Source organism: Calypte anna, chromosome 1 (genome assembly GCF_003957555.1).
Source record: "Calypte anna isolate BGI_N300 chromosome 1, bCalAnn1_v1.p, whole genome shotgun sequence".
Lineage (NCBI taxonomy): Eukaryota > Metazoa > Chordata > Aves > Apodiformes > Trochilidae > Calypte > Calypte anna.
The window spans coordinates 185,112,509-185,139,432 of record NC_044244.1 but is presented as its reverse complement, the minus strand read 5'-3'; the positions used below and the strand labels follow the sequence as shown (position 1 = coordinate 185,139,432).

Here is a 26,924-nt window from a genome sequence, read left to right as displayed (position 1 = left end):
TGAAAGGTTTTTCAACCTGAGATTTATGTTTAAGGAGCCAGTACCCACTAATTCAGAGAAAGAGTTTCACACTCCCCTGGCAGTCAAATATGAAATGAGTTTCAAAAGGAGAACAAGGAGAACAAACAATAAAGCAGTTAGGAGAAAAGCACAAAATTATCAGATTTCTCTCCTTCACCTTCACCTGCTGTCCCAGCTGTCCCACTGCAGAGTTAGGACATTGAAACACAAAGCTGCACTAAAACCAGGCTAAGATGTACTTAATTTTTTGTTTTCATACCAAAGTTTAAGAATATCAGTGTTTAAGGGAGTCATTCGCAAATGATCACTGGTGAGCAAGATTTTGACAGTTGACTCACACTGAGTATAGAACAAATCACACCTAGACTTCAGGTTTTAGATTTCTTTTATTATATTAAGTAAAATGCAAAACATAAAATAATAGAAATAACTTGTATAACAAAAAAATAAAGTGAAGGGTCACAGGATTATTATTGTATTTACTGTTCCATGAGTGTAATCATTGCTTGTTGAAGGGATTTTTGCCATCTTGTCTTCTGCAAGACAGCACATGGTAGGGGTACTTTCCCTGGAATACCAGTGGCAGCAAGGGAAATGTCAGCTGTCTATGACTGTGCATCATAATATCTTTATGCTTTCTCTGGCTTCCTGCCACCTGTGGGGTGTCCAAAAAGTATGGGCCACCTTCACCACTGAGATGGGAACATCAGTTACCAAAATTTCAAGAGGAGAACCATAAAGGTGATCAGAAGGCTGGAGCACCTCTCCCATGAAGACAGGCTGGGAGAGCTGGGGTTATTCAGGCCAGAGAAGACAAGGCTCCCCAGGAAACCTTCAGGAGAGAGATAAATATCAGGAGAAATTTAAGGTACTACAAAAATTTGTAACATACATATTCTAAATTCTTAGACTTCAGCACAAACAATCATGTAGGTGATTCTTTGTATTTTACAGACATAATCACATACCCAGCCTCAAGTTTTTTCGGTTTTTTTGGGTGGGTTGTTTTGGTGGGGTTTTTGTTTTGTTTTGTTTTGTTTTTATAATAAATACTAACAGAACTTTCATCAATTATCACATTTTGAGGTATAATCTATATTTTAAGAACTGGTGATATTTAAATAAATGTATAGATTTAGAAATTTAAGAAAGCCAGGAAGAGAAAGAGACAAATTTGCACCTGCAAGTGAGCAGTTTGTACAGATCCAATCTAGAAGCTGTACACACCTTTTCTTGAAGTTTCTGCACCTTTTTGTCCCACGGCATGTTTTTATTAATTTCTACCTTTTGTGTTCATGGTAATTTGTTTGGGCTTGGTCCAGTTATGTTTAACATAATAACACCTCATCCACTTTGTTGTATATGTTCCTTGATGTGCTATAAGGTTTAGTCCTTTGTTCATTACTGCTCATTCTTCATTTGATTTCAGTATGTGACTTGTCACCATTATCTGTGCTGTTAGAAATACACTGTTCCATACCCACGTATTTCTGTGTTATTGAGTTAAATTTATAAAAATTATTTATCCAGTTTACTCAGCTGTATCTGGCAAATTCACCCAAACGCTGCTGTTGGGAATTTAAATTAGGTTTCTTAGTCTTTGAATATTTCTTCTTTTTTATTCAAAATACTAACTGAGGTTGACACTTCTATTTTCATGTTTGAACATACACTTTATCATTTTTTTTTATACTGGCATTTTTTTTATTTCTTATGCAACAGCACAGTTCTTATCTGTGCATTGGAATTCTGGAGAAAACTCTTTCTGTTCCTCCTATTTTGAGCTTGAACTAGACATCTTCTTTGGAATCAAAGTGCTTCAGTCTTTATAGAGTTAAAATACAAATTTAATAAATGTAGGAGTTTATTTCTATTTATATGGTCACACCCCATATATCTGCATTAATCACAAATATCTAAAACTAGAAATAATAGTAAATCCCATCTCCCTTCTCTCTTGATAAATAATTACATTATATTGTGTTGGTTTAAGTGAGAAAATAGATGTTACCTATAAACATTTACTAAATGAAAACTAAGAAAAACCACTATATTTTCAACAAAGAGCTATGAAAGTATTGTCGGAAATTCTGAGTTATTGTATGACTAAATTCTTAATCCACAATTTTTGCAGAATGAAATAAAGCAAGGGAAAGGAAAAGAAGTATCTTTTGTTAGCCAAAGAATACAGCTAAAAATCAAATAAATTTTGGGATTACTTTCTTCAGATGTTCTAAATCTACAAGCATTTATTGTAAGAATTTTACCTTTTTTGTCTTCTGAATTCATAGTCTTTCTGGACATTGATCAGAATTATTTCAGATTAATAATTATCACCAGAAACCACAGTTAAATAGAACCAGGTGATGCCATTGTTACCTCATGATGGATTACAAAAAATATTTGAGCTACATTCACATGATTCTCTGGTAGAAAGGAATTATATATATGTGAAAATGAATATATATTGTAAAAATGAAAAAGTGATGTTATGCCAGTGGTTTAATTGTCAGTGTTTAACCAGTTTGAAACTGAGGAAGTGTCTATGTCAAAGACAGAGAAAAATTAGAAGCAGTTTTTACAGTCATTGAGATACTTCATCTACAACTGAGAAGACTTCCCTCTTCATCTGACATCAAAACTGAAAATCAGGCAGTAGGGAAGTTTTACTACTGAGATAAAAATGACCATTTTTTCTTTTTATGTTAACATATGGATTTTAAATAATAGATATATACATCCAAATTCCTGTCCTGTGATACATGAGCAGTTTCACTTCCTACATGTACTGAGTTCAAACCTATTCTGTTAAGATTATGTCAGTAAAATCCACATTAAAGTGATAGAGCCTACACTGTGGAAGCACTGTGTCCTATACTGGTGAAATTTTGCTTCTTGACTGAAGCTCCTCTTATAGCTGTGACTCACAATAAAACAAATAAATGCACTTTTAAAATTCCTTTTCTGAAAGCAAACATGCTGAAACTATGTAAGAAAACACTAAAGCCAGCACAAAAACTCTCTGTTGATTCAGATTTTTTTAAAAAAATAACTGAAGTCTCAGTAAACTTAGTGTGACTTGAGTAGTCTCTCCCATGCTACTGGAAAGCCAACAAAAACATAAGTCATAAACTCTTGAGTTTTGACTAATTGGATGAAAATTCTCCATCAGGCTGAAATTTATGGTGGAAAAGGATCCATAGAGATAGTGGAATGATAGAATGAGATCCGTTTGCACTAGGAATTGGAAACAATTGTTTTACCTGCTTATAGATAATTAAATAAAGATGCAGTTACTGCATAAATTCCAACTAGAACATAGTAAGTTTGGATTCAATATACCCTGCCTTTGTAAGATATTTTTAGCAACCCATGCTTCCATTCGAAGCAGATCTGTTTTCAAGTGCAGTTATCTATGTCTTATCTGTCTTCAGTCAGTCATAGGAACGTTTACATTGAATTTCTGAATTTGTGAATTCCATTTCAAGAGATTCTTATTAGCTAAATTAGTTGAAAGCTTATGTTATCTCAACATAAAGACCTAGCGTAGCAGCATACAATGAAATGCAAGTCATTAATTGCTAAGATATTAATTTTTGACGCATAATGGTTAATTAATTTGGCATTTACAAAGATGAAAATGGTAATTCTATAATAAAATAATTAGTGAGATGCATATTGACTGAAACATGACTCAATCTGTAAAACTTGATGAACACAGGCTAAAGCTAAATGCAATCCTTTTTTTACTAATACTTGATATTTTCTGATGAATGTGGTGATTTTTGCCTAACATGCAACCTATTGCACATGAAAATAGTACTCCAAAGAACTTCAGCATTTCTGTTCAAAAAGCTATGAATTATTTAAACACATTTCCATACAAAGGAATAGTGATCAGTAATATAATTTACAAATAGGAGTAAAGCTTGTCATTTATTTGGAAGTAGATTTTTTGACTTGCTGCAAAGCTGAGCCAGATAAAACCTATCGAATTATTTTCAATTTTTTTTTTAAATTCATTATGCTCAATCAAAAAATATTTTTTTCTATTAATTCCATTCTCATAGCGAGTACTTTTACAGAATACCCAAACTGTACTTTAAGTTTTACAGTGTTACAGAACATAGATATTTTACATTTTTTATGTCTAATGATGTGGAATGTTGAATAATAAAACCATTTTTGACATATTCAGTTTGAAATACGATCAGGTTTTTTTTTCCAAAACCCATGGGAATCTGAGGAAATATTATCCTATAGAAAGTTTGAACCCAAAATGTGGCTAATACTATGGAGTTAGATTAAGGTTATTATCTCTAGAGCACTTGAAAATTATCTAATTATCTACTACCAGAATATTATTGTAGAATATTTTTTTTCTTTTTCTTTCCTGTGGTCACACATATGGAAAGGAAATGAGTTTAATTTATATTTTTAACACACTTCTCTACCATTATAGCTAAGATTACAGTGCAAGGCCAGTGCTACATCCAATAATTTATTGTTGGTCTACATTTTTCTTGTGTTAATGAACATGCAAGTAGTGGGCTGCTGAATTCTTATTGAGTTTGGAATTCAGGCAGCATCAGCCAAAAAATTTCCTTCATAATGTACCTACCCCTAAAGCTGAACATAGAAATTAATTGGGTTTTCTCCAAAAAGAAAATTAAAAACTTGACTGATCACACAATTGCAAAAATCAAAGTGTGGCTGAGCCTGTTCAACATCTCAAACATTGTATCTTCAAGCTCTCAGATGTGAAACCAGATCAGAAAATTGTCTAACAGGATCAAACCTATCTCTTGTTTCAAAATCCCTTGCTTTCCAGTGAACTTTGGGCTTTGAGTTTATGATGATGTGTAATATCAATAACATAAACATTCTCAGATTGAGATGAAAATAAATGCAGAAGACATGATATTAGCCTCCAGATATAAGGTTCCTTTATAGTCAAAGTGAGCAGGAATCTTTCATCTCACCCTTTGGTTTTTATTTTTTTATTACAACATTGCCTAAGGGCTCCAACATGTACTTTATTCTTTGATAATTTCAATACTGCTTTACCAGTGATAGTTAGTTTACAATCTGATTCTGAGTTTTCAATCACAGTGCCCAAATAGTAGAGTAGTTTGGACAATATCTGGTATTTCTCCTTAGGAAGCCCAGACTGCAAATGGTCACCTTCTCAATCCCATATGGTACTCTCAAACTCCTTTCTAATATCCACTGTCCTCCCTAAGCAAAAGTCATTAAAGTGCCTGGCCCTTGCAAGCAACTGCTTAGAAAGTAATAAGAAAATTGTCTTGTACCTCCACTGCTATTTGTATATCTTTGCAAGGATGGCAGTAATTTCCCTCTTAATGAATTCCATTGTCTAACAGTCATCAAGCCTTGAGGTAAGATGTGGTTAGTAATTTAGAGAATCACTGTTTGATTAAATAAATACCAAACATGGAGAGACAAATTATAAATAACACAAGTTCCAGCCTGACCAAGAAAAGCTTATAAATCACAGAATCACAGAATTATCCAAGTTGGAAAGGACCCCTAGAGATCATCTGGTCCAACTGTCCCACTAAAGCAGTATCCCACACATTACACAGGACTGCATCCAGGCAGATTTTGAATATCTCCAGAGAAGGAGAGTCCATAACCTCCCTGGAGAGCCTGTTCCAGCGCCCTGTCACCCTCAGAGTAAAGAAGTTTTTTCTTATATTTAGCTTATGCCTGCTGCCTCTTGTCGTATCACTGGGAACTACTGAGAAGAGCAGCTGCATCCTCCTTGCACCCACCCTTTAGATACTTGTAGGCATTAATAAGGTCTCACCCCAGACTTCTCCAGGCTAAAGAGTTACAGCTTTCTCAGCCTTTCCTCATAAGAGAGATGCTCTAACGTCCCAATTTTCTTCATCTAGTAGGTCACTTCAAATCTCAATTAGGTTGAAACAGTAGTTTGTGAAAGAGCAGTCAATGAATCATGGTTCATAAATGACTCCAGAAGTCCCAAACTCTTCATGCAGGTGTAGTGATCACTAATGTCCCTTTGCAAGGTTAATTACTGCAAATCCATATGTACTTCATGTTGGGCAGTAGGACCAACTGATTAGCAAACTGATTTATCTACTGTTTGTGTCACTGCTGAACTACTGAAGAGGCAGGCTGTCCATTTGTTTTGTTACAGACTACAGGCATAGAATGTGTCTTCCCTGCTTAGATTACAGAAGTAATTATACTCAACTTGCTGAGCATTGATTCTAAATTCTTGCATCTCCTTTTGTGTGAGACAAAACCCATGGTACTTTAATTGTTGCTAAACTGTTTTCTTCTTTTCTATTACCTGTTCCTATTTGCATAGAATCATAGATTAGTTTGGTTTGAAGAGACCTTTAAAGGTCATCTAGCCCAACCTTCCCTGAATGAGCAGGGACAACATCCAACTCTTGAATCTCAGTTGATCTCAGTGATCTTAAAGGTCTTTTCAAACTAAATTGTTCTATAATTATATCTTCAAATAGATCAGGCTGTTCAGAACACCTCTGGCTCTGACCTTGAATGTTACTGGGAATAGGGCAGACACCACTTCTCCAGGCAACCTGATCCGGTGTTTCACTGCCCTCAATGAAATATTTCTTCCTTGTATAGAGTCTGAATTTACCCTCTTTTAGTTTTAAACCATTACCCCTCCTCCTATCCCTAAAGGCTCTGTTGAAAAGTTTGTCTTCTTTTTTCTTATAAGCCCTTTTTAAGTACTGAAAGCCCAATTTTATGAATATGAGGGATGGCTGTAGAAGATTAGTGGCAGAGTACGCAAAAAGGTGTTACTGAGTTATTAAAAGATCTTGAACTGAGCTAATGTGTTTTTATTCAGATGTCTCCCAATTCATACCAACAGCTTGAGCAGGAAACTCATTAGATTCTATATTTTAAGGTACAAATCAAAATATCTTCACAATAAAGATAAACCCAGAGGTTGGAGTCTTTTATTGATGCCCTTTAACAGAATTCCATGTAATCTTGGAACCTGTCTACCTTACTGTGTTCCCTTCCACAGGAATGGAACAGCTAAAAAGTTGCTGAATGACAACTTAGGTTTCCACTTGCAATAAAGGAAGTAAACAAAATGATCTTATTAAAAAGTTCTTTGCTTTTGCTGATTTTCCTTGGAAGGAGTTATGAAAATCTTTAATTAAAAGGGAGGTCATTTGCTCTTTATATTCCTCTACCTTTGTGTAGTTCGTAAACAATGCTATAGTCATCCAAGCTGTTGTGTGAAGAGCACTGCAAATATTACAAGTCCAAACACTCAAAAATTAAGGAAAAATTGATGGATGAGGTTCCAAGTGTAACATCTGTTCAACAGAAATGTACATCAGTGTGACAGGAGCATGAGTCAACTGGAGTTTTGAGGCTTTGTCTATAAATTTCAATCTAAGTGAGCACCCATAAAGCACCAAAAATCTATGAACCACAGGAGCTATGTTTTCTTAGAAGTGAAATAAAATCAAGGAACATTTTAAAATGAAGAAAACTTGGTGACAGAAAAGAGAAGCTATTAACAGATTATCCCCATCTACTGTGTCCTTGAAAGGCTCATCCTTCCCTTCAGGTTAGCATTTGATTCAGCAATCTTTCATCAGGTTTCAAGAAACTCTGTATGTAGTCCTCTCTATCCCTGGGAAAAATATATTTCTTTTCATTGCCTCTGATCCCAACCTGTGTGTGTTTCCAGACCTCAGAAGAGAGGGAAAGAGGGATACTGATATAGTGAACTACAAAATGACAGACAAAACTGATGTTGTCACTATTTGCTTTAAGGATCCAGTCACACTCCTGGCTTTACTTAGCTCAGCCTTGGTAGGTCTCTGGGAAGCAGTCACCTGTTCTGATAGATTTGGAGTACACAAGTAAAGTTGTTAAAAAGGGATAGAAAGTATTTTTTAATGGCTTTAGAAACTAATTCTGTGTGCAAAAGTGGGATGTGGTTGTATGGTGAGTAGGGACATCTTTGTTGATTCAGTGCTTTGCTCTGCCATCCTGAGAAGGGAGCTTGCTGAAGTTATATAAACTTATAAAATGGGGTTTTCCTATAAGTCTATCTTTCTGATTACATGACAACAGCATATCAGGCAGTTGGCTATCCCCATAGCCACAGTAACTTTTAAATCCTGTTTTCTACACTCTAAGTTACTAACTCCATGCTAATGTCATTGTATTTCATAAGTCAGGTAAGTGGAGAAGTTGGTGGGGCAACAGTTAAGAAGGACACAGCATGCTGTTTTGTGCAGCAAAAGAGATTTAGTGATGAAAGACTGAGAAGAAAAAAAAGGTGGAAGAAAGTACACAGAATTTAGGAAAACAGGGAAGATTATGTCACTGAAGAAGTGTCATGTTCTTGTGTCAGAGCTGATGAGAGAAGATGCATATTTAATGAGGCTGTTGGTGTGAAGAGAGACAGGAAGTCTTGGAGTTGCGTGCTACATAAAAACCCTAATGCTACCTTCACTCCTTGAAGGAGCAAACAAGCCAGGTTTTGGCATTAGATTTTTCCATTGCAATCACATCAGCAGGGACCCCAGTGACTGCACACCAGTCAGTAGGTGTGACACAGCTAATGCTACACAATTCACTGCTACCTCTAAACATACATGGGATCTTCTCTAGTGGTCACTGTTAATGTGGTGTGGCATTGCAACCATGACAGTTCGTATCTTTAAAATCCACAGCTGATCATCAGTATCATCTGGGAGTATATGTTCTCCCAGTGGGATGTAATGATGAATACCTAGAATTATGGTGATAAATAAATATCAGCTAAGGGTCTCTACATCCAATCCACCAGAGAGCTTGTGGCTGGCAGCAGCAAGAAAAGAAAAGAAGAAAAGAAAAGAAAAGAAAAGAAAGAAAGAAAGGAAAAGGAAAGGAAAGGAAAGGAAGGAAAGGAAAGGAAAGGAAAGGAAAGGAAAGGAAAGGAAGAAGGAAAGGAAGAGGAAAGGAAAGGAAAGGAAGAAGGAAAGGAAAGGAAAGGAAGGAAAGGAAAGGAAAGGAAAGGAAAGGAAAGGAAAGGAAGGAAAGGAAAGGAAAGGAAAGGAAAGGAAAGGAAAGGAAAGGAAAGGAAAGGAAAAGGAAAGGAAAGGAAAGGAAAGGAGGAAAGGAAAGGAAAGGAAAGGAAAGGAAAAAGGAAAGGAAAAGGAAAGGAAAGGAAAGGAAAGGAAAGGAAAGGAAAGGAAAGGAAAGGAAAGGAAAGGAAGGAAAGGAAAGGAAAGGAAAGGAAAGGAAAGGAAAGGAAAGGAAAGGAAAGGAAAGGAAAGGAAAGGAAAGGAAAGGAAAGGAAAGGAAAGGAAAGGAAAGGAAAGGAAAGGAAAGGAAAGGAAAGGAAAGGAAAGGAAAGGAAAGGAAAGGAAAGGAAGGAAAGGAAAGGAAAGAAAAGAAAAGAGAAAGAAAAGAAAGAAAGAAAAGAAAAGAAAAAGAAAAAGAAAAGAAAAGAAAAAGAAAAGAAAAGAAAAGAAAAGAAAAGAAAAGAAAAGAAAAGAAAAGAAAAGAAAAGAAAAGAAAAGAAAAGAAAAGAAAAGAAAAAGAAAAGAAAAGGAAAGAAAAGAAAAGAAAAGAAAGAAAAGAAAAGGAAAGAAAAAAGAAAAGAAAAGAAAAGAAAAAGAAAAGAAAAGAAAAGAAAAGAAAAAGAAAAGAAAAGAAAAGAAAAGAAAAAGAAAAAGAAAGAAAAGAAAAGAAAAGAAAAGAAAAGAAAAGAAAAGAAAAGAAAAGAAAAGAAAAGAAAAGAAAAGAAAAGATGAATACCAGTCCTTGAAATGTTGTGGGCATCCAGCATCACAACAGTAGCAATTGCATCTTCTATTTAAATGCCTCACTGGTTCATTCTTGCTATGTCCCTACTCCTCTCCAGAGTGTGTGTCTATCACAATTTGCCATTACTGCAAAAGCAATACAGACATTGAGAGACAGAAGGCAGATGCTAGTTATGGATGGCCTGTGCATAATGCAAAATGGGCTGAGCCTGAGGGCACTGTTTTTTCACACAGAGTTTCTCCCAGAGAGAAATGGGAGAAATGGGTCTATGATGATCCCATTGTGCGTGGTAGGGTAACCCAATCTAAAACACGAACCATCTTTAGGAGCAGCCTGGCAGAGTATCACAGATACTGCCACTGACTTTTTTTCTTTGTATCACTATTATTATGTTTTATGCTCTGTTGCATGTAACATGTCACTGGAGTAATTCCATCTGTTCTCTCTCATGCACAGCGATGTAGCTGTAGACAGATAAGTCAGTTTTAAAGATAAACACTTCCTGAACTGTTACTACAACTTCCAATCAAGATCTTTTGAGTTGAAGCTGAAGTGCAAGGTATTCCAAATTTAAGTAAAGCTTTTAAGATTCAAGCAACCCAAATCAATAGATTATTTGTCATTAAAAACTTTGTACCCTTTTCACCCTTATTATTAGTGGCAATACAGTTTTCTAGAGAGAGCACGTGTCTTTTTAACTGTCTTTTCCCAGTTAAAAGACTGTATTTCACCTTGGAATACTAGAAAGAAAGAAACTGTTTTACCTAATGTTCCAGCCATAGTACCAGATTCTCTTCCAGAGTGAAAAATTAATTCAGCTGATATGAGAACTGGTGTCCCTAGGATCCTAGTTCATTATAGTGAAAAACCTATTTACAATTCCTACAAGTTTACATTTCTAGAAGTTTGTTTTGTGCTGAGCCAATGCTTTTAAGCAGCATCTCTGCTGAACTGATTGTCTCTCCTTCGTGCAAGATGCACAGGTCAGAGTGTTCCTTTCAAAAAGTGTAAGAAATCTAATGTACCTCAGTTAGCTTTGCAGTTAGGTAATTTTTTCTAACTACTCATAAAAGTTTAAACATTCCAAGACCCTGTCAGTATGATAGTTAACCCAGGGGTTAAAAAGAGATCAAAGGGATCAAAGGGTTAAAAAGGGATCAAAAGAGAAACATAACTACAGAGATATATCAATAAGGAACAAGTAATATTCTAGGAAAGCTGTCTTTCAGATTAAACATTCCTGGATGATTTTGTATATGTTACAGAAACAGTAAAGCCTTTATTCTGCATGGATGCACTACTGTTCATAATGCACTAATATGTTAATAAACAACCAGGGCTACTGACTTCTAAGCACACCACTCATCAAGATTGCTGTCAGAAAGTGTGATGGGTGCAAACAGTGAAGAAATCTATAGCTAATGTCACCATATCATAAAGCTAGATTAGGGAAGCCTCAAGAGACTGGAGAAGAAAGTTTATTGTCAAGTGTGTGCATTCACTTCTCACATTTTTTGTGAAGCCTATTCTATGGTGCAGACTTCTCCACTTTAAAGCTCCTGTCTCAAGGTGCGAAGTTAGTCTGAAGTGAAAATGGAACCATGGATCATTCTTTTTGATTCTTTCTGGAAGCATTGACAAATTATTTAGATCTTTTCCACTATATCTAACTGTCAATGAAGGTGACGGAAGAAAGAAATACAAGAAATTCCAAGGGTAAACTCAGAGTTATTACAGAACTGAGCAAAAAGATAAGGACTACCCTTTACAGCTCACAGCATGGTGATCTCTCATTTGAATAACCAGAGAATTAACGGGGATCTCTCAGTACAAAGCAGGACCAATTATACTGTTTGATCTTTTCTATCACTATATTGATCTATACCATTTTTGTTATATACAGTTTACAGTTGACAATTTCACAAACATATTTTATAATTTTAGAGCTAAAACAATTCAAACCTGATATGATCAAATTATTCCTTTCCCATTTTCAGAAGTCATTTTTGCTTTAAAAACCCTCTTTTATTCTCTCTCCTTATTCTATCCCCTCTAGATCTGTATCTTTTATGAACACAGTTTGTCAAACTAGACTGTACTCCAACTGAGGTCTTATAGTTAATTATAAGGGGAGAAAATAGGGGCCATTTCACAACAGAAATAGAAGCCTAGCATTTCTGTGGAGCATTGCATCTTACAAATAAATTTGTGAAAAAATAAGGAAGAAATTGATCCAAGCTGAATGTTCATCTTGCAAATGGAGTTTACTCCCAGAGAATTTCTACCTGGGCAAACATGCAATAAATACAAACTTTGCACACTCTTCCAGAGGCAGGGGAGTCATAGAAGTAATAAGTCTTCATTCTTTCAAGATCTAATAGTAACTGCCATATGACAGAATTATAATTAGAGCCTCTCCAGTTGAAAACAGAATCAGTTTGTTCTGAAGACGTGGAAGCTGTTACAATCTTCTTTTGTTCCATCTTTGAACTGCACTGAGATTGCACATACGAGATGGTTGAAACCACAGTTTTGAAAAATGCACTCAGATTCAAACATACTTAGTAAGAAATTAACAGATTGATACATTAATAGCATGTACCAGCATGTTATTAAAATGATCTCAGCCCTCACACACTGAGCAGATCTCATTCTGCTGTCTATTCCTAGAAATGACAGTCAAGGAGGTGCATATTTTGGCAGATTTTTTATGCAGTATATCAGTGAGATATAAAAAGCATGTATTTAATCCCTAATCTTTTTCAGACCTCCATCTGACTAATTTGGATGGATTCAGAGTTCTCTTGCTGTTTTGATTCTGAACAGCCAGCCTCTCCTGCAAGCAGTCACTTTGATTGCTGGTACCTTGCCATCCTGCATGGGATTATAGTATTCAGCTCCTAATGACACTTAATTAGGTGACTATGTACACAAGGGAGAGAGCAATAAAAAGTAGAAAACAGTTCCATCAGAGTGGTCTTAAATAATACATATTTATTTATTACAGACTATATTGATATTATGGGGAGGCTTTTTGTTCTGGGCTTTGTGTGTGTGTGTGTGTGTGTGTGTGTGTGTGTTCATTTTTTTTCCATAGACCAGAGGTCTAATGCAGAAGTGGGCCATTAGTCTCATCCACCCTATGCTTCTATTCACATAAGAGCTGTAATGATATCTCTAACAAAATAATTCTCAGGGAGGTGTGAAAGATTAAATTTCATTTCTGTGTTACATGGACATACTACTTGATGTTGATTGTAGTGCTGCTATAGATGTTTCAACATTGGAAAGCAGGTTCAACAAGACTGGGTGTTACAGAGCTTACAGTAATAATGGTTTAGATAGATGACTGTTAGCTTGACTGTTTAGAGCTCTGTCTTCCTCTAGTATAAATTGACACAGATCCATGTAGTTTGAAAAAATGTCATTTTACACTGGCTAGAGATCTGCTCCCTAGAGCATGCAGTCTGTTTGAATTTTACCTCTTGAATACCAGCTCTGCTTTCAAGTAGTAATATTGCTTTTCTAGCTAACAAGTATGACATGGAAATATCTTAAAGTAACTGAAGTTTTCAACGTATTTTATTTTTCCTGAGGGAGTTATGAAGTCATGCAAGCAGTTTATTATTTCTAAAGCTTCTGAGGAAAACACGCTAAGTTAATAATTCATTGCTGTCACTTAGGAACATGGAAAAAATTATTTTGATAAAAGTCTTTCCACTGAAAAGCAGGAACCTTTCCTACACAGCAGAATATTTCTGACATTGAAATAAGATGTAAAAAAAAAATCATTATGTATTAAATTATATAAAAAATAATATATTTTAATTTTTGGTACAAGGCTACCATGTAGATCTTACAAAACATAAAATTATATTTTCATAATTTTAGAATAATTTCAGCATTTTTAGAAACCAAACACAGACACTTTTAAAGTAATGTTTGACTAAAATGCAGAGTGGAAAAGACCATAAATGGCCCATCCTATTATGTGAGACAATTTCCTGAGATATCTTCTGAGAAATTCTTGAAGTTTTCCTTCTTACAAAAGGCCAAACACATTTTGAGGCAAAATATTTTGAACAGAATGGCAAGGTGTCAGTTAACACCTTGAATTTGTCAAAATTTGTCAAAATATAGCAGTTGATGTCTTTTGAGCATACCAGTGAAAATATAGACTAATTTTAATATTCTTGTTTGTTTAATTTCTGTGAGTAATAGATTCCTTATTTAACCTCTCTTTCATTTACAGTTGACTATGATTCAGTTTAATACCCTGGCAGATTTTAACATTGTAGGACCTTTATGTCATAACTGACAGTAATGTTCTTAACAGAGTCTTTAAAGCAAGCAATGTGCTTAAGTACTGGTGTGAGTATAGTCATTAATATGAAGAACCATTAAACACATTAACGACCAGCCCACTCATATAAAGAAAAAAGCACTCCAAGAGACCATGCCAGTTCTGACATATTGGTAGTTTCCAGGCTTTATTGCTGAGCACACATCAGAAATCATATTTATTCACTATGCTTGGAAAGAAGTTGTATTTGCTAGTAAAACCTGACTTTTAGTGTCAGCCACTTGAAATTACATTTACATATGTGAACACCATTTGCACAGGCAAGAGCTGTGTATTTTCCTGCCCAAGCCTTGCTGTGCAGGGAACAGCAAGGACAAAGGAGGCCCAGTTGTGGCTTCTTTGAAAAAAACTGCCCAAGGGCTGTTTGCATAGATTACCTTAAATAGAGCTGGAAGTAGTTTGCAGAACATTAATGATAAGTCTTTCAATGACCTAAGATATCACACACAGGAATTGCACTATTATAAATGTTTGAAAATCTGAAGTGAAGAAAATCCAAATAGTTTTGTGTTTTGCCAAGAGACTGGGTCAAGCATAGTCTTGTTTCTAATTAGGTCAACAACATTAAAATAAAATAAAAAAACTCTATCTAGGGAGATAAAATTAAAAAAAAAATATAAAGTAGATGGCATTCTGCTAAATTAAGTGGTTTTACTATAGCAATAACTCATTTCCATTTTCTGTGAGATTTAGAGGCTTGTGCATCTATTATGAAGGAGCAAGAGAAAGCCATGAGACAGCCCACAGCCATTCAAGGAGAAATAAAGGTTTCAACTATTTACAAACACTTGTACCAATTCCTTGCAATCTACATTAAAGGATACTGACAGGTCCCATTCCCAAGCTAATATGAAATGACAGATTGCTCAGATCAGAACACCATGAGGGGCCACAGGCTAAATGATTCAGTGCAGCTTTTCTCCTTGCATCTTTAAAGTTCTTATTTCCAACATGCAGATAGACCAATTTCATACTCCTGCCCTTAGACTCCAGTGAGAAATGCAAGGAAAATTTTCTCACTGCTTCAGTAACTTACGCTTTTCTTTTACCCTTTAGGTGTTAAAGTTTGCAAATCTCTTAACTAACTTTAAGGTTTCCCTGGTTGCTGTGATTATTTTCCTAAGGTCCTATAAAAATTGACTTTATAAAGCATAAAGTCAAAATATAATTTAAAAAAAATTGAAAACAGAGAAAGGTAAAAGTATGTGTAGCCTAATCAAACTCTTCTTTTTATTTATTCTGTAATTTTTATTGAAAGAATATAAAGCTGCAAGAGTAAGCTGTCTGGAATTTAATTCTATTATGATTGAGACACTGTATCACTGTCTGTGGTACAGGTCCTCAGTAAAATCCTGAAGGTTGTGTAGCAATTGTAACTTTTGTTTCCTCAACTGCTCAGTTCCTTCAGCACGCAGACACCAGGGTCCGTTACAGAATTTTTCAACAATTTCTAGCCACAGCATCAAGATACTTGTTTGTGAGGATCCACTATGAATGATACAAGAGTGTCCTGGTTTGGGACAGGATAAAGGTGATTTTCTGTCTTGTACTTTTTGCTTTTAGCTAAGTCTCTTGTAAGTAGTTGCACTTGCTGAAATTAACAGCAAGTTTCTCAGACAGTGTGTGCTTCTAGAACTGATAACACTTGATGTTTATGGTTACTGCTAGAGACTGGTATGCAGAGCCAAGGACACTGCTCAGCTCTGAGGAAAACATTTTACCCTCCAGAAGGAGTAAAGAGATTCCACCTGCAGCCCTGCTTTGGGGAGGAACAGACAAGATAGATGCCAGAATTGACCAAACAGTATTCCATCCCATATACGTCATACTCAATATAAATTTGAGGCATCACGAGGGCCAAGCCGGATTTCCTGATTTCCTGCTTCCCTTCCTTCACCCGGCATCCTGGAAGGATTCCGTCCATTCGTCTGCCTGTGGTCCTGATCCGTGCCAGCCCATATCTGTGTGTTCCTGCCTCCAGTTCCCGACTGCTGCCGACTCCGGGAGTCCAGCCTGGGTTTTCCCAGGGCTGCCCTGCAGCCTCGGTGGTGACATGAGAGTTATTGGGGGAAAAGGGGGGAGGAACGTGGTATCCATTTTCCTGTATATTTGTATATATTTAGTAATTTTTCCTATTTATCATTACTGTTCCATTAAAGTTGTGTAGTTTAGTTTCCAACCCATAAGTCTCTCTCCCTTATTCTCTCTCCTTTCTTTATCAAGGAGAGATTAATAAAGAGCATCTGTTATTCGGTTTAATTGCTGCGCCAGTGTTAAACCGTGACAAAAAGAATGAAAATTAGAGCTTCTCTTTTCATTACCTTAATCTTGATGGAAGTCTCTGCTCATTGATTTTTACATGTGATAGGAAAAACAAACGCACATCCTGGTTCTGGTGGGTCAAGGTAAAACTGTCCCTGGTGAGAAAGAGAGATGTAAATTTCCACTGTCTGAGCCAGTGTGTTCTCTTCTGCCTATAAATAAAATTTGAGAACATCTATGGAAGTTTTTAATATATATTAATGGATTAATATTTTGTCTGTGAGACAGTGGAGTAACAAAAATATCTGGATACATTTCATTTATCCTTAAGAATTAATCAAAGGGAAAATAATCACAATACAGAGGAGAAAATAAACCTCCCTTTTTTATACCAAGACAATGATGTCTGTATGTCCTATTATTTTTAACTTCTCCCTCAAAATAAGGCCAAAGAGTACAGTCACTCTCATAAATTTTGTGGGCTTAAAAGAGCAGGAAGGAAAAAAATTGATGCTTTTTAATGAAAATTCTTTAAAATCCTGCCAAACTCCCCATGTGAGCAATTCTTAAATATCATATTCAGTCATCTTGACTGAATCACCTGACCCTTAATTTTATTTATATTTGAAAGGACCTTCTACTCTGTTCATCTCCATCAGTACTTTTCCCCACCTCTCTGTCAGTCAACACTGATTAAAAGATGACATTTTGAACTGCCAAACAGAAGTCTTCCAAGCACCATCAGTAAACAAAGATTTGGCATTTCCTATGAGCCTGATTACCATCCATCAGCTTCTCAGCAGACACTTGGTCTCAGAGAACACCTTTCTCTTCACATCAAAATCCCATATGCAAACAGTAAACAGTATGAATTTTCATCCTTTCAGATAAAATAGAACATCCTTTATCAGAGATCTTACTTTCCCTGGCATGTACTTTATTGGTAAAAGAACAAAATTGATTAAATGACTGATCTGTGCAATCTAATGCATTTTTGTTTCAGTAAAGGTACTAAGATTGTTTCCAGTCTTAAGTGTTACTGCTGAACAATAGCTTTGTACAGACTGTTAATATTTTACTGGGAAGGCATCACTTGGATATACTGTCTGAAAACCATAGTAAGTATTTTATATCCTTCTAATGTCAATCTTTGTCCAGTCCTGAACTGGAAAAACTAGAGGTGTTTCAAGCTGGGTATCCATCAGCTGCATTATTTCAGAAAAAATCATAGTGGTAAAATACATCAGATACTCCTTGAAATTCACATTCTACTTCAGCTTAGCTTTTTTTTTGGTTGGTTGGTTGGTTGGTTTGGTTTTTTTTTTCTGGGAAGGGTGGTTAATTTCATGGTCATACAGTGAAGGCAGTAGTTAATTGATTTCTGAGAGAGTGGGTGTTTAAGTTCAAAGACCAGCATCACACTTGGTGCTCGACTTGGTGCTCGACACCACCATCATTGGCAGACTTTACATCCCTTAGTTTTTTAAACTGTCTTTACCATCAGACTATGGGTTTGAGTCAGCTGCCCCCAGAGAATTGCCATTTGAGAGTCCTACAGTGTCAGCCTTGCTCACATCTAGACTTCAAAAAGGAACACTAGAGACTGCTGTAAACCTCTGTGTCTGTGTTGAAAGCAGTTAAATCCTCTTATAGGTCATGGCACCTTTGTCAGCTCCATGTAAGGGTCTAACATACGTATCAGCCATTTCTATATGAGCAGGTTGTATGAATCAATATGAGCAGCAAAATGTTGACAAACTGAGTTGCTCTGGAATAGTTCTAGTCCCATTCTACAGGCTGGATACATATTTCTTGCTTAAAAGCAATTCACTCCTCAATCACTCAACCCAGTTTAGTGTCAGCTGAAGTTCATGTGTTCAAACTGCTTCATTGTATAAACCAAAGCCACAGCAAGTGAGGAAATCAATTTCTAAGTCACACTCTTGATGGAACAGCAACTGGGATCTTGTCCCTCAAATTATGTCAGATTGTAACAGGAACTTTTCAACTGGGGAACTAAATCAAGATTTGAGGGTGAGATTCAGTTTCATATGTCTGACTGTAGATAGCTACAATGTGAATTAGACATCTGAACTTTTTTACTGTTAATAGAGGCTCCACTGACTACTGACAAGATCCATGAATTAACATGTAAAAAAACCTCATTTCACATTCAGAAACCTTACTTTTCATTTTACAGCCTCTGGAACAAAAGGTTTTCTCTCCTCCCTGGTTATTCTCATCATCCTGCCAAGTGCCATCTTGATTAGAATTAATCTTTCTGAACACTGATGATAAAAGTCGTCCTTTATTCCAGATTATGTTTCTTCAGCACCTTCTATATTAATACTTACATAAGGAGCTGCAGTTTGGTATATAATATTTTCTAGCACTGCATTTGACTTTGCTGCATGGTGGTGTTAGTTCAGAGCCACATTCACCATTTTCTTTGAGTCTGGTGCTCATCAAAAGCCTTTCTGTGTGATATGCTTATCTTGCATTGTCAACAAATTATTTATTTCAGCAAATTTCTAGCATCCTTCTTTTTGTATCCTAGTCATTATGGAAAATAAGATGACAGTACAAAGAATAATTTCTTGCATAAAAACCTTTTTATTCTCTTCTGTTCAACCAGTTTCTTAACTATTTAAAATTTATATATTACACCTATTTAGCCAGTCACATGAATTTCAGCATAAAAGTAATTCCTGAAGCCCATGAAAGGTAAAGTCTGCATTTTTTTTCTCTAGAAAGTTTTTCTTCTCATTAAATATTATAATTCAGTCTGATTCTGATTTAGTCTGATAATTTAGTCTAATGCTTAGTTAAATTAGTTTGAATTTTATTTGAAGTCCATTTGCCGTCATATCTTGATTATTTTTCCCTAATAACTCATGCAAAAACTTTGTTGCTATTGATCTTAAGCCAACATGCTTATATTCTACAGAAACACTAAGCTCATGTGCCAGTTATTTAGGAGTCCTTGGATGGACAACATCTCTCTCCTTTTGTGTAGTTACAATGAGGTTTTCTTATTTATAATAAATTTCCATACTATCCCTTGAGCTCTCATCCATTCTTTCTCTATTCATATATCTATCATCTTTCCTCAGTTTCTAATAAATTAATAATTTAAGGGTATTTTTTCCTGAATTCTCCCTAACTCTACACCATCCCCATTTTTGTTCTCTTTGCTTCCCTTTTATTTGTGAAGCTAAAAAGCCTTTTGCTATGGTATTTTCTTATTAAAATATGCAGACATAATATGCAGGTGGTCTCTCCATGACTGGGAGATATTGGCAGGGAAGGAGGAGAAGTCTATGTTCCTGCTGTGTGCAGCAAGTGTTATCTGAATAAATAAAGAATTTCAGTTTCCATCATAACGAGCCTCTGGCTTTCTTCCTGAACACAAAAAAAGGGTGAAAAGATGAATGCTAGGCATTTTAAGGAAGGTACTAATTTCTGAGCCAAATAATTCATCAGCAAATGTTTCTTACGATTCCTTTGATTGAGTGATTACTCTTTTCCTCATGTATAAAAAGAGCTTTTAGCTAAACAGAGATGTAGTTGATAATATGTTTAAGATTCATTAAATACACTTCCATATGGATCTAGATTTCTTTTCCTCCAAGCTCAGAATGAAAAAGAGTTTTATATCAGGACTTACGCTGTGTTTAAGCTTTATAATTTGTAAACAATGTGGGAGTGTCCTTTCATTTGTCCAATGCTGACAGTATATTGATGAAAATTATTACTGTTCTGCAAAGGCCATTGTCATACTAATGATATTATGCCCTCAGAGCATTGATCACAGAGCATTTTTATGGAAAAGCAAAACTTACACCAAGAGAAAGGAAGCTTATGTCCCTGTCAGTTCTTAAAGGAGATTGTTTCTTCCAAGACACAACATACTATAACAAAAATTCAGACCTTTTTATTTCTTGGAAAAAAAAACCAACAAAACCTCACAACTCTGATGCAGAGGCATTTGCTTAAAATAATTTTGTTTTCTATAAAATTACCATTCAACAAATAATGTACCTCAAATACATATACAGAATCACAAAATACATATTTGTTTAGAGCAATATGGGAGATCCATCATCAGATTGCACTGGTGAATTTGAGAGCTGACGTGCCCTTCCTCTTCTCCACTCTGGTTTGAAGCTATTATTTTCTTTTGTCTCTCTGCTGAGAGCAATGAGTGGTTTCACATATGGAGTGGATAGAAGTACATTTTTCATTGGAATTAAATTATCTTTTCTCTACCACAATGTTTATAAGCTTCAGATAACAAAACAACATTTTTCACAGAGTCAGAGAAAAAGGAGTATTTTTTTTCCAGAAAAAAAAAGGAAAAGAATAAAAAATATGTGGTCTCACATTAGTGGTTTAGTTTGAGCACATCATTTAATCTTAAGTCTTTAGTAAATCACTGTAATTTAAATCAAAGGTAATTCAGCTTTCACTTTTTAAAGTGTCCAGCCTAGAAAGGGAATTTCTTCCCTTTTTTGGCTGCTGAAGAGCCCAACCTCTTAATTAGGATGGAAGAAGTGTTTTGCTCCTGGTTAAATAGTTCTCAAGTGCAAACTACAGCATTGTGCCCTCCATGATTTCTGATTTTAGCCTTCACAGGGTACTCCCAGCAGAAGTGCCAATCACTGCATTAAGAGATAGAAAGCCTTCCCTGGAGAGGTACCACTGAAAGTCCCATCATTGCTGGCAAAGAGTCACCCACCTCCTTGGTTAGACTCTTTCCCTAATGCAGAGAGAGCAAAGGAGCAATGACAATTTACTGCTCTTACAGTGCTACAGCTTTAACATATAATACATTCAAGAGCTTTGTCATTTTAGAACAGTAAATGGGGTAATTTTCACCTTTACATAGCTTCGTAGACTTTATGATAAATACTGTGTAAATAAAGCTAAAATTTGAAACTCCTAAATGTAAATGGTTAAACAATCTTTCTCATGAGTGTGCCTCTGTGGGGTTCCTTACCTGGAGATGTAGTGGAGCTGCAATCATACAAGACTTAAGTTTAAAAAAAAAGAAAAATTCTGAGCTACAAAAAAGCAGAAATCACTGAAATCCCTATGCTGTTTAGTGATACCATAAATCATATTTAGACTAGATATAATGTTAAGTTTTTTCTAGTCCCTTTTTACATTTTACTTCACATTGCTCTCAGATTTGATTTGTAGGTCATTTTTTTCTAAATGGAATAACCTGTGCTTGATATTGAAATGTGATTTGACAATAATATAGCAGTGAAACTTTAAAGACAAATTATGAATAATCACCTTTTCTACTTTTAACAAAAGGTTCATTAAAATTCCACACTGATAAGTGCCAAAGGACAGTAATTCACCAATGCTTCCCTGAAACTTTTCAAATTAAGCAAAGGGAAGGAATAAAATGGGTTTATTACAACCTTTTTGAGACAGTAGAGAACTTGGTTATCATCTTCATCATCCCTTGCCATAGAAGCAGCATTCTTTAATCCTATTTATTAGCTCTGAAAGACATTATCATGGAATTCAGCTGCTAGGCTGGGAGCTATATTTATATATTTATAGTTTTGTATATTTATATATCTTTATATACTTATTCTTTTCAGGGTAACTATTCTTCCACATGGGAGCCTGCAAATCCTCAATGCTTCCAAGTCTGATGAAGGGCGGTACTCGTGCCAAGGTGTAAATGTATTTGGATCTGCAGAAATCATTGCATCAGTATCTGTTAAAGGTATGAAGAAATACTGAGATGATGACTTCACTTTAGAATGCCCAGCCGGTCATACAGCAGCATTGTACAGGCAGAATAAAAAAAAAAAACATTTCCAGTAATGTAAGGGGACTAACTACCTCCATCTGGTCAAATAAAATTAAGCCATATTGCAAAATCCAGCTGTTGTATCATAGATGTACATCAGAAGAATTAGTTTTTAAATAAAATCGATCAAACTATAAGTAATTCTGTAAGTACAAGAATCAACACAACTTTTAACATATTTTAGCTTTGAGAACTCACCCCTACCTCTTTCTGCATGGAAATAAGGTTTAGGATTAAAGTAATGAAAGTAATGATTGTATCAGTATTAAATCTAAGGAAAGATTGTTCCTGTATAGTAATAATAATTCACTGACATGCAACTAATTTCTAAACCACATTTTTGTCACTTTACAGCTGAATACTCATGGGATGATGGGTTTTAGTTTTAGGTGTTCAACACTTCATTTTTCAAGCTTCTTCCTACATTTCATATTCCTGTAAACATCCATTTTAATTTTAAGTGACAAAACTGAGATTTCCATGTAATCACAAGATTATAGGTACTGCAGCCTTAAACAAAATTAACTGCTTTTTCTGACACTAGTAAAATTAATGAATTTATCCATCTCAGAAGTCCTAGAGTTTGCTGTTTCCTTATTGTTTTCTTGAGACTGGCTGTACCTTCTGTTCACCTCTCATGTCTTGGAGTGAATTATGATTATACTTCAGTATTTGACACTATGTGCTTGAAACAAACAGTAGATGTAAACCCTGAGTAGACAAAGCAGAACTTCTTCATATCATTTTGGCCATACACTATTACTAAACTTCCATCTAAATCTTCTTAATCCTTCCATATTTCAAGAACCTACAAGAATAGAGCTGACTCCCAAGAAGATAGAGTTAACAGTTGGAGAAAGCATCGTCCTCAGTTGCAAAGCCATTCATGACAGCACATTAGATATCACTTTTTACTGGACACTCAATGGGCAGCCAATTGACTTTGAAAAAGAAGGGGGACACTTTGAAAGCATCAAGGCAGTAAGTGACCATGTGTTTGTCATCTATATACTGTAAACTGATAGAAATTTGCACGCTTTTACATGTTTCACATTTATCAAATTCTGGTTTCACTAATGATTGAGTAAACTCCTAGCTACAGCAGGTGCAAACTGCAGTTTACTAGAATTTCTGCAATTACTTTTAAACAAGAAGATATTGAATGTAAACTTATGTGTCCTATATTTAGTGAAACATCTGAAGACCTTTGTGAGGGAACAGTAACCAGAATAAAATCCTCCATACATTCTTCTGCTGATTTTAATATAGAAAGGATGTTGCTATAAGCATTGATGTTTTTCTCTCAGATAACATGGCTAATGGAATGCCCTCATCTCCCAATGCTTTTAGTAGCTAGCATATATTTTGATATCTGAATATAAAGTATGCTTTATTTTCCAGCTCCCCTGCACTAGGTAGGTTCTAGCTGTGCAACCACAATGGGAAAAATGTATCTACCAGTTTGAAATATTACTCCTTGATTCAAAAACAATTCATTATGATCAAACAGTATGATAAAGTAATTGAAACCATTTGAAATGGTTTGAGCTTTTCTAAGTAGAAAGAAATATCCTAATGTGAACAAGTTTGGAAATAAAACCTACAGTAACTTACCTCAGTCTTCCCTCTAATGAAATATAAATTAAATGTCCATGCTATTTTAACAGAGAAAAATGAAGCTCACAAAGGTCAGGAAATTTTAAAAGTTAATGTACCTAATTTTAGTACAATGTAGTGAAGTTAACTTTGCATTAAAAATCTTGTCAGCTGCAATCAATTTCCTTTTCTACTTGTCTTTATGGAAGTCATACTGTATTCATTTTGTAATATGGTTGGGGGTTTTTTTGGTTTTGTTGTTTTTGGGTTTTGCTTGGTTTGGTTTGGGTTTGGTTTGGGTTTGGCTTTTTTTGTTTTTGTTTTTGTTTCTGTTTTTGTTTTTAATTTAGTTTTATCTCAGATTTTTAATTGAAAAAACATATGTAAAGTATATCTTATTGTGAAGGCTTTCTTTTGGCACACATTATCTGAGAAAGTCCAATACTGAAAATCCAGCACTAAATGTATAGGAGGGAAATCTGTAATTTCTATTTTTTAATTCAAGGTTTAAACATTCTTTGATTTGGGAAAACATCTTATGATTACCTTTTGACTTAATTTACATGTATTAATTATAAATAAAATAAAGTAAAATGTTTTACATGGTTCCTTCAGTGTGTTTCAGGGAATTTTTAATTACTGGGAAAAATCATCAGGTGAAGAGATTTCCGAAGTTATTTCTCTAATCAAAATAAAGCTCATTTAATGCAATTTCATCAATTTTTTAGAACAGAATTTCATAGATCTGTCAACAAGAGTCCTTCATTAGTTTCATTTCTACCAGAGAAAGCCCTGAAATACACAGAAAGCCATGACTAAAATTTTGCAAAACCTCCTAGGTTTAACCAGCTATTATAGAATGAGTTTATTATTGCCTTCTCACTATGTTGCTAAAGAGTCACAGCTGCTTTACTAAGCAAAAATGGTATTAATCAGTCCTAATGCAATGCTCAATGTGTAAATAACTAAGTGGATTATAAGAAAAGTTATTAAGTAAAAATCCTGCACCCTTCTTATCGGAGCACACAAGGAGCTTTCTTTTTCTCCTAAAACATACTTTTTTACAACTTTCAACTGTTCAGAAAACAAAACCAGGATGAAAAGAAGGCATTTCATAGCTTGCAAAATATTACATTAGATTCTACCTTTTCACTATTAAAACTGTGCTGTAATTGTGAAATGATCTGCAACTCTAAAGAGTCAGACCCTGATACTTTTAGATTGGACTGGCTTGATTGGCCTTTACAAGATTGTTCACCCAAGAGATGGTCAGGGTTTTCTTCATTTGCTTGCATTCTTAACTTCTTTAAGTGTCAAAACATTTCTTCTCTGGTTTTCACTCTAAAGACAGAACTGAAGGTTAGGCTTGGATCAACCAGAGGAGAGATAAAAAATATTTCTTAACACTTTACAGGAGGGATGGAGAGGGAACATTTATTTTCAGAAGAAAGAGACCAAAACATGACTCTGTTAAGACAATCCTTAAGGAATTTTTCTGAATGCTCCTATGGAAACATAACATGACGAATCCTTCTCCCTCTTTGAAAACAGAAGTTAAAATACTCCATTAAAATTCTCCATTCACCAAAAGGCCTATCTTGATTTTTGTATTAATGAATCAGTTGAGAGATACAAAATTCAAAAGTAGTGATCTTAGTAATATAGAAAATTTCTTGTATTTTGACACAAAATTTCTATAATTCCCATAACTACTTATTTATGGAATGTTGTCAATTGTATCTCTGTTAATCACATAAGCAAAACTAATCATAAGGATGAAAATGTATTTCTTTACTTTGTTAAAGCATAAAGCATGATAAGGTACTAGGAGAAAGCAAGATAAATAATACTCTTTTTGTTTTTTCTATCATGTAATGTCCTTAAACCTACTTAGCTTCAAAGGAGTGATATCACAATGTGATAAAAACATAGGTTTAAGAATGCAGAAAGAAGGCACTTGAAAACTTATATCTGATAAAATTCTGCCTATATCCCCATTTTGCATTTCTGAATAAAATTAATATTAATTTCATGAACAAAATGTTTTTTAACACTCTACATTTGACAAAAATAATATCCTTTGTTTGCATGAAGTTAGAAAATTATATATCCATTTTGTTCTGCACTCATTGATACTTTATTAGACTAAAAAAAAAAACATTCAAGATTATTTGGGTTTTATTTATTTGTTTGAAAGCCTGGGTAACTTTGATTTTCTGACCTTTGTGCCAAATCCAGAAGTCCTGTTCAAAATTCAGAATTTTCTTATCTAAGTCTCTGTTGACCTTCATTTTGTCCTGGCAGTATCCCTTTTCTAGCTCAAGATATCTGATATTGTGAGTAGATTTTCATCCAGGTGTCAGGATTCTAACTCTGTGTTTGAAAGCTGATACTGTTTTTATGGCAGCCAAGTAAAATGATTTATTGTGGTTATGCACAGACTGGTAAGTAGCATTGCTCTTAGTGTTCCTCACCTTGACCTGCATAAGTACCTTTCAGACTCAGGAAAGTGATTTAGTCTCAATATCTTCTTGATCTTTGATCTTAACTGAAACTCCCAACATGGGAAACAATAAGCACAACTTGTCATGCTATAATTTACAGTGGTCATTTGTTCACATGGAAGTGAACTGAAATTTACTGGTTCACTTAAAAAAAGGCCAGTAGATACAGATCAGACAAACCATTAACTTCTGTCTAGCATTGGAAACTTCAGTCTGATAACCTAGAACCTGTGAGAGAGCATAACTTTGCCCCTTCCCTTACATTTTCAAGTCTCTCTTTAGTTTCTTGTAATACTTTGATCATATTTTAGATGTTAAGATTAAAATTGCATAAGCATTTTCTAAAAAGGCTTCACTAAGTTCTACATTACATGGAATCAACTGGTACAGCAGGCAGTTGATGTCTTTCCTCTTTACTGGACAGAGAGCCAAATCAGGCTAATTAAATAGGGGTTTTATTTAACACCAACATTCCTCCCCACACTGAGGAAAACAGAAATACTTGTCAAGTCTTTTAGAAGATGTGTGCTCTCTTCACAGA

General features: G+C 35.0%; 1 protein-coding gene across 1 annotated transcript in view; it reads left to right on the top strand.

Annotated features, from left to right (window-relative positions):
- Positions 1-26,924, top strand: part of CNTN5 (contactin 5) — a 310,996-nt gene that overhangs the window by 230,716 nt on the left and 53,356 nt on the right. The window contains exons 11-12 of the mRNA XM_030449461.1: positions 22,069-22,196; positions 23,089-23,264. Of these exons, the coding sequence (XP_030305321.1) occupies positions 22,069-22,196; positions 23,089-23,264 (304 nt within the window). The remainder of the gene's footprint in view (positions 1-22,068; positions 22,197-23,088; positions 23,265-26,924) is intronic.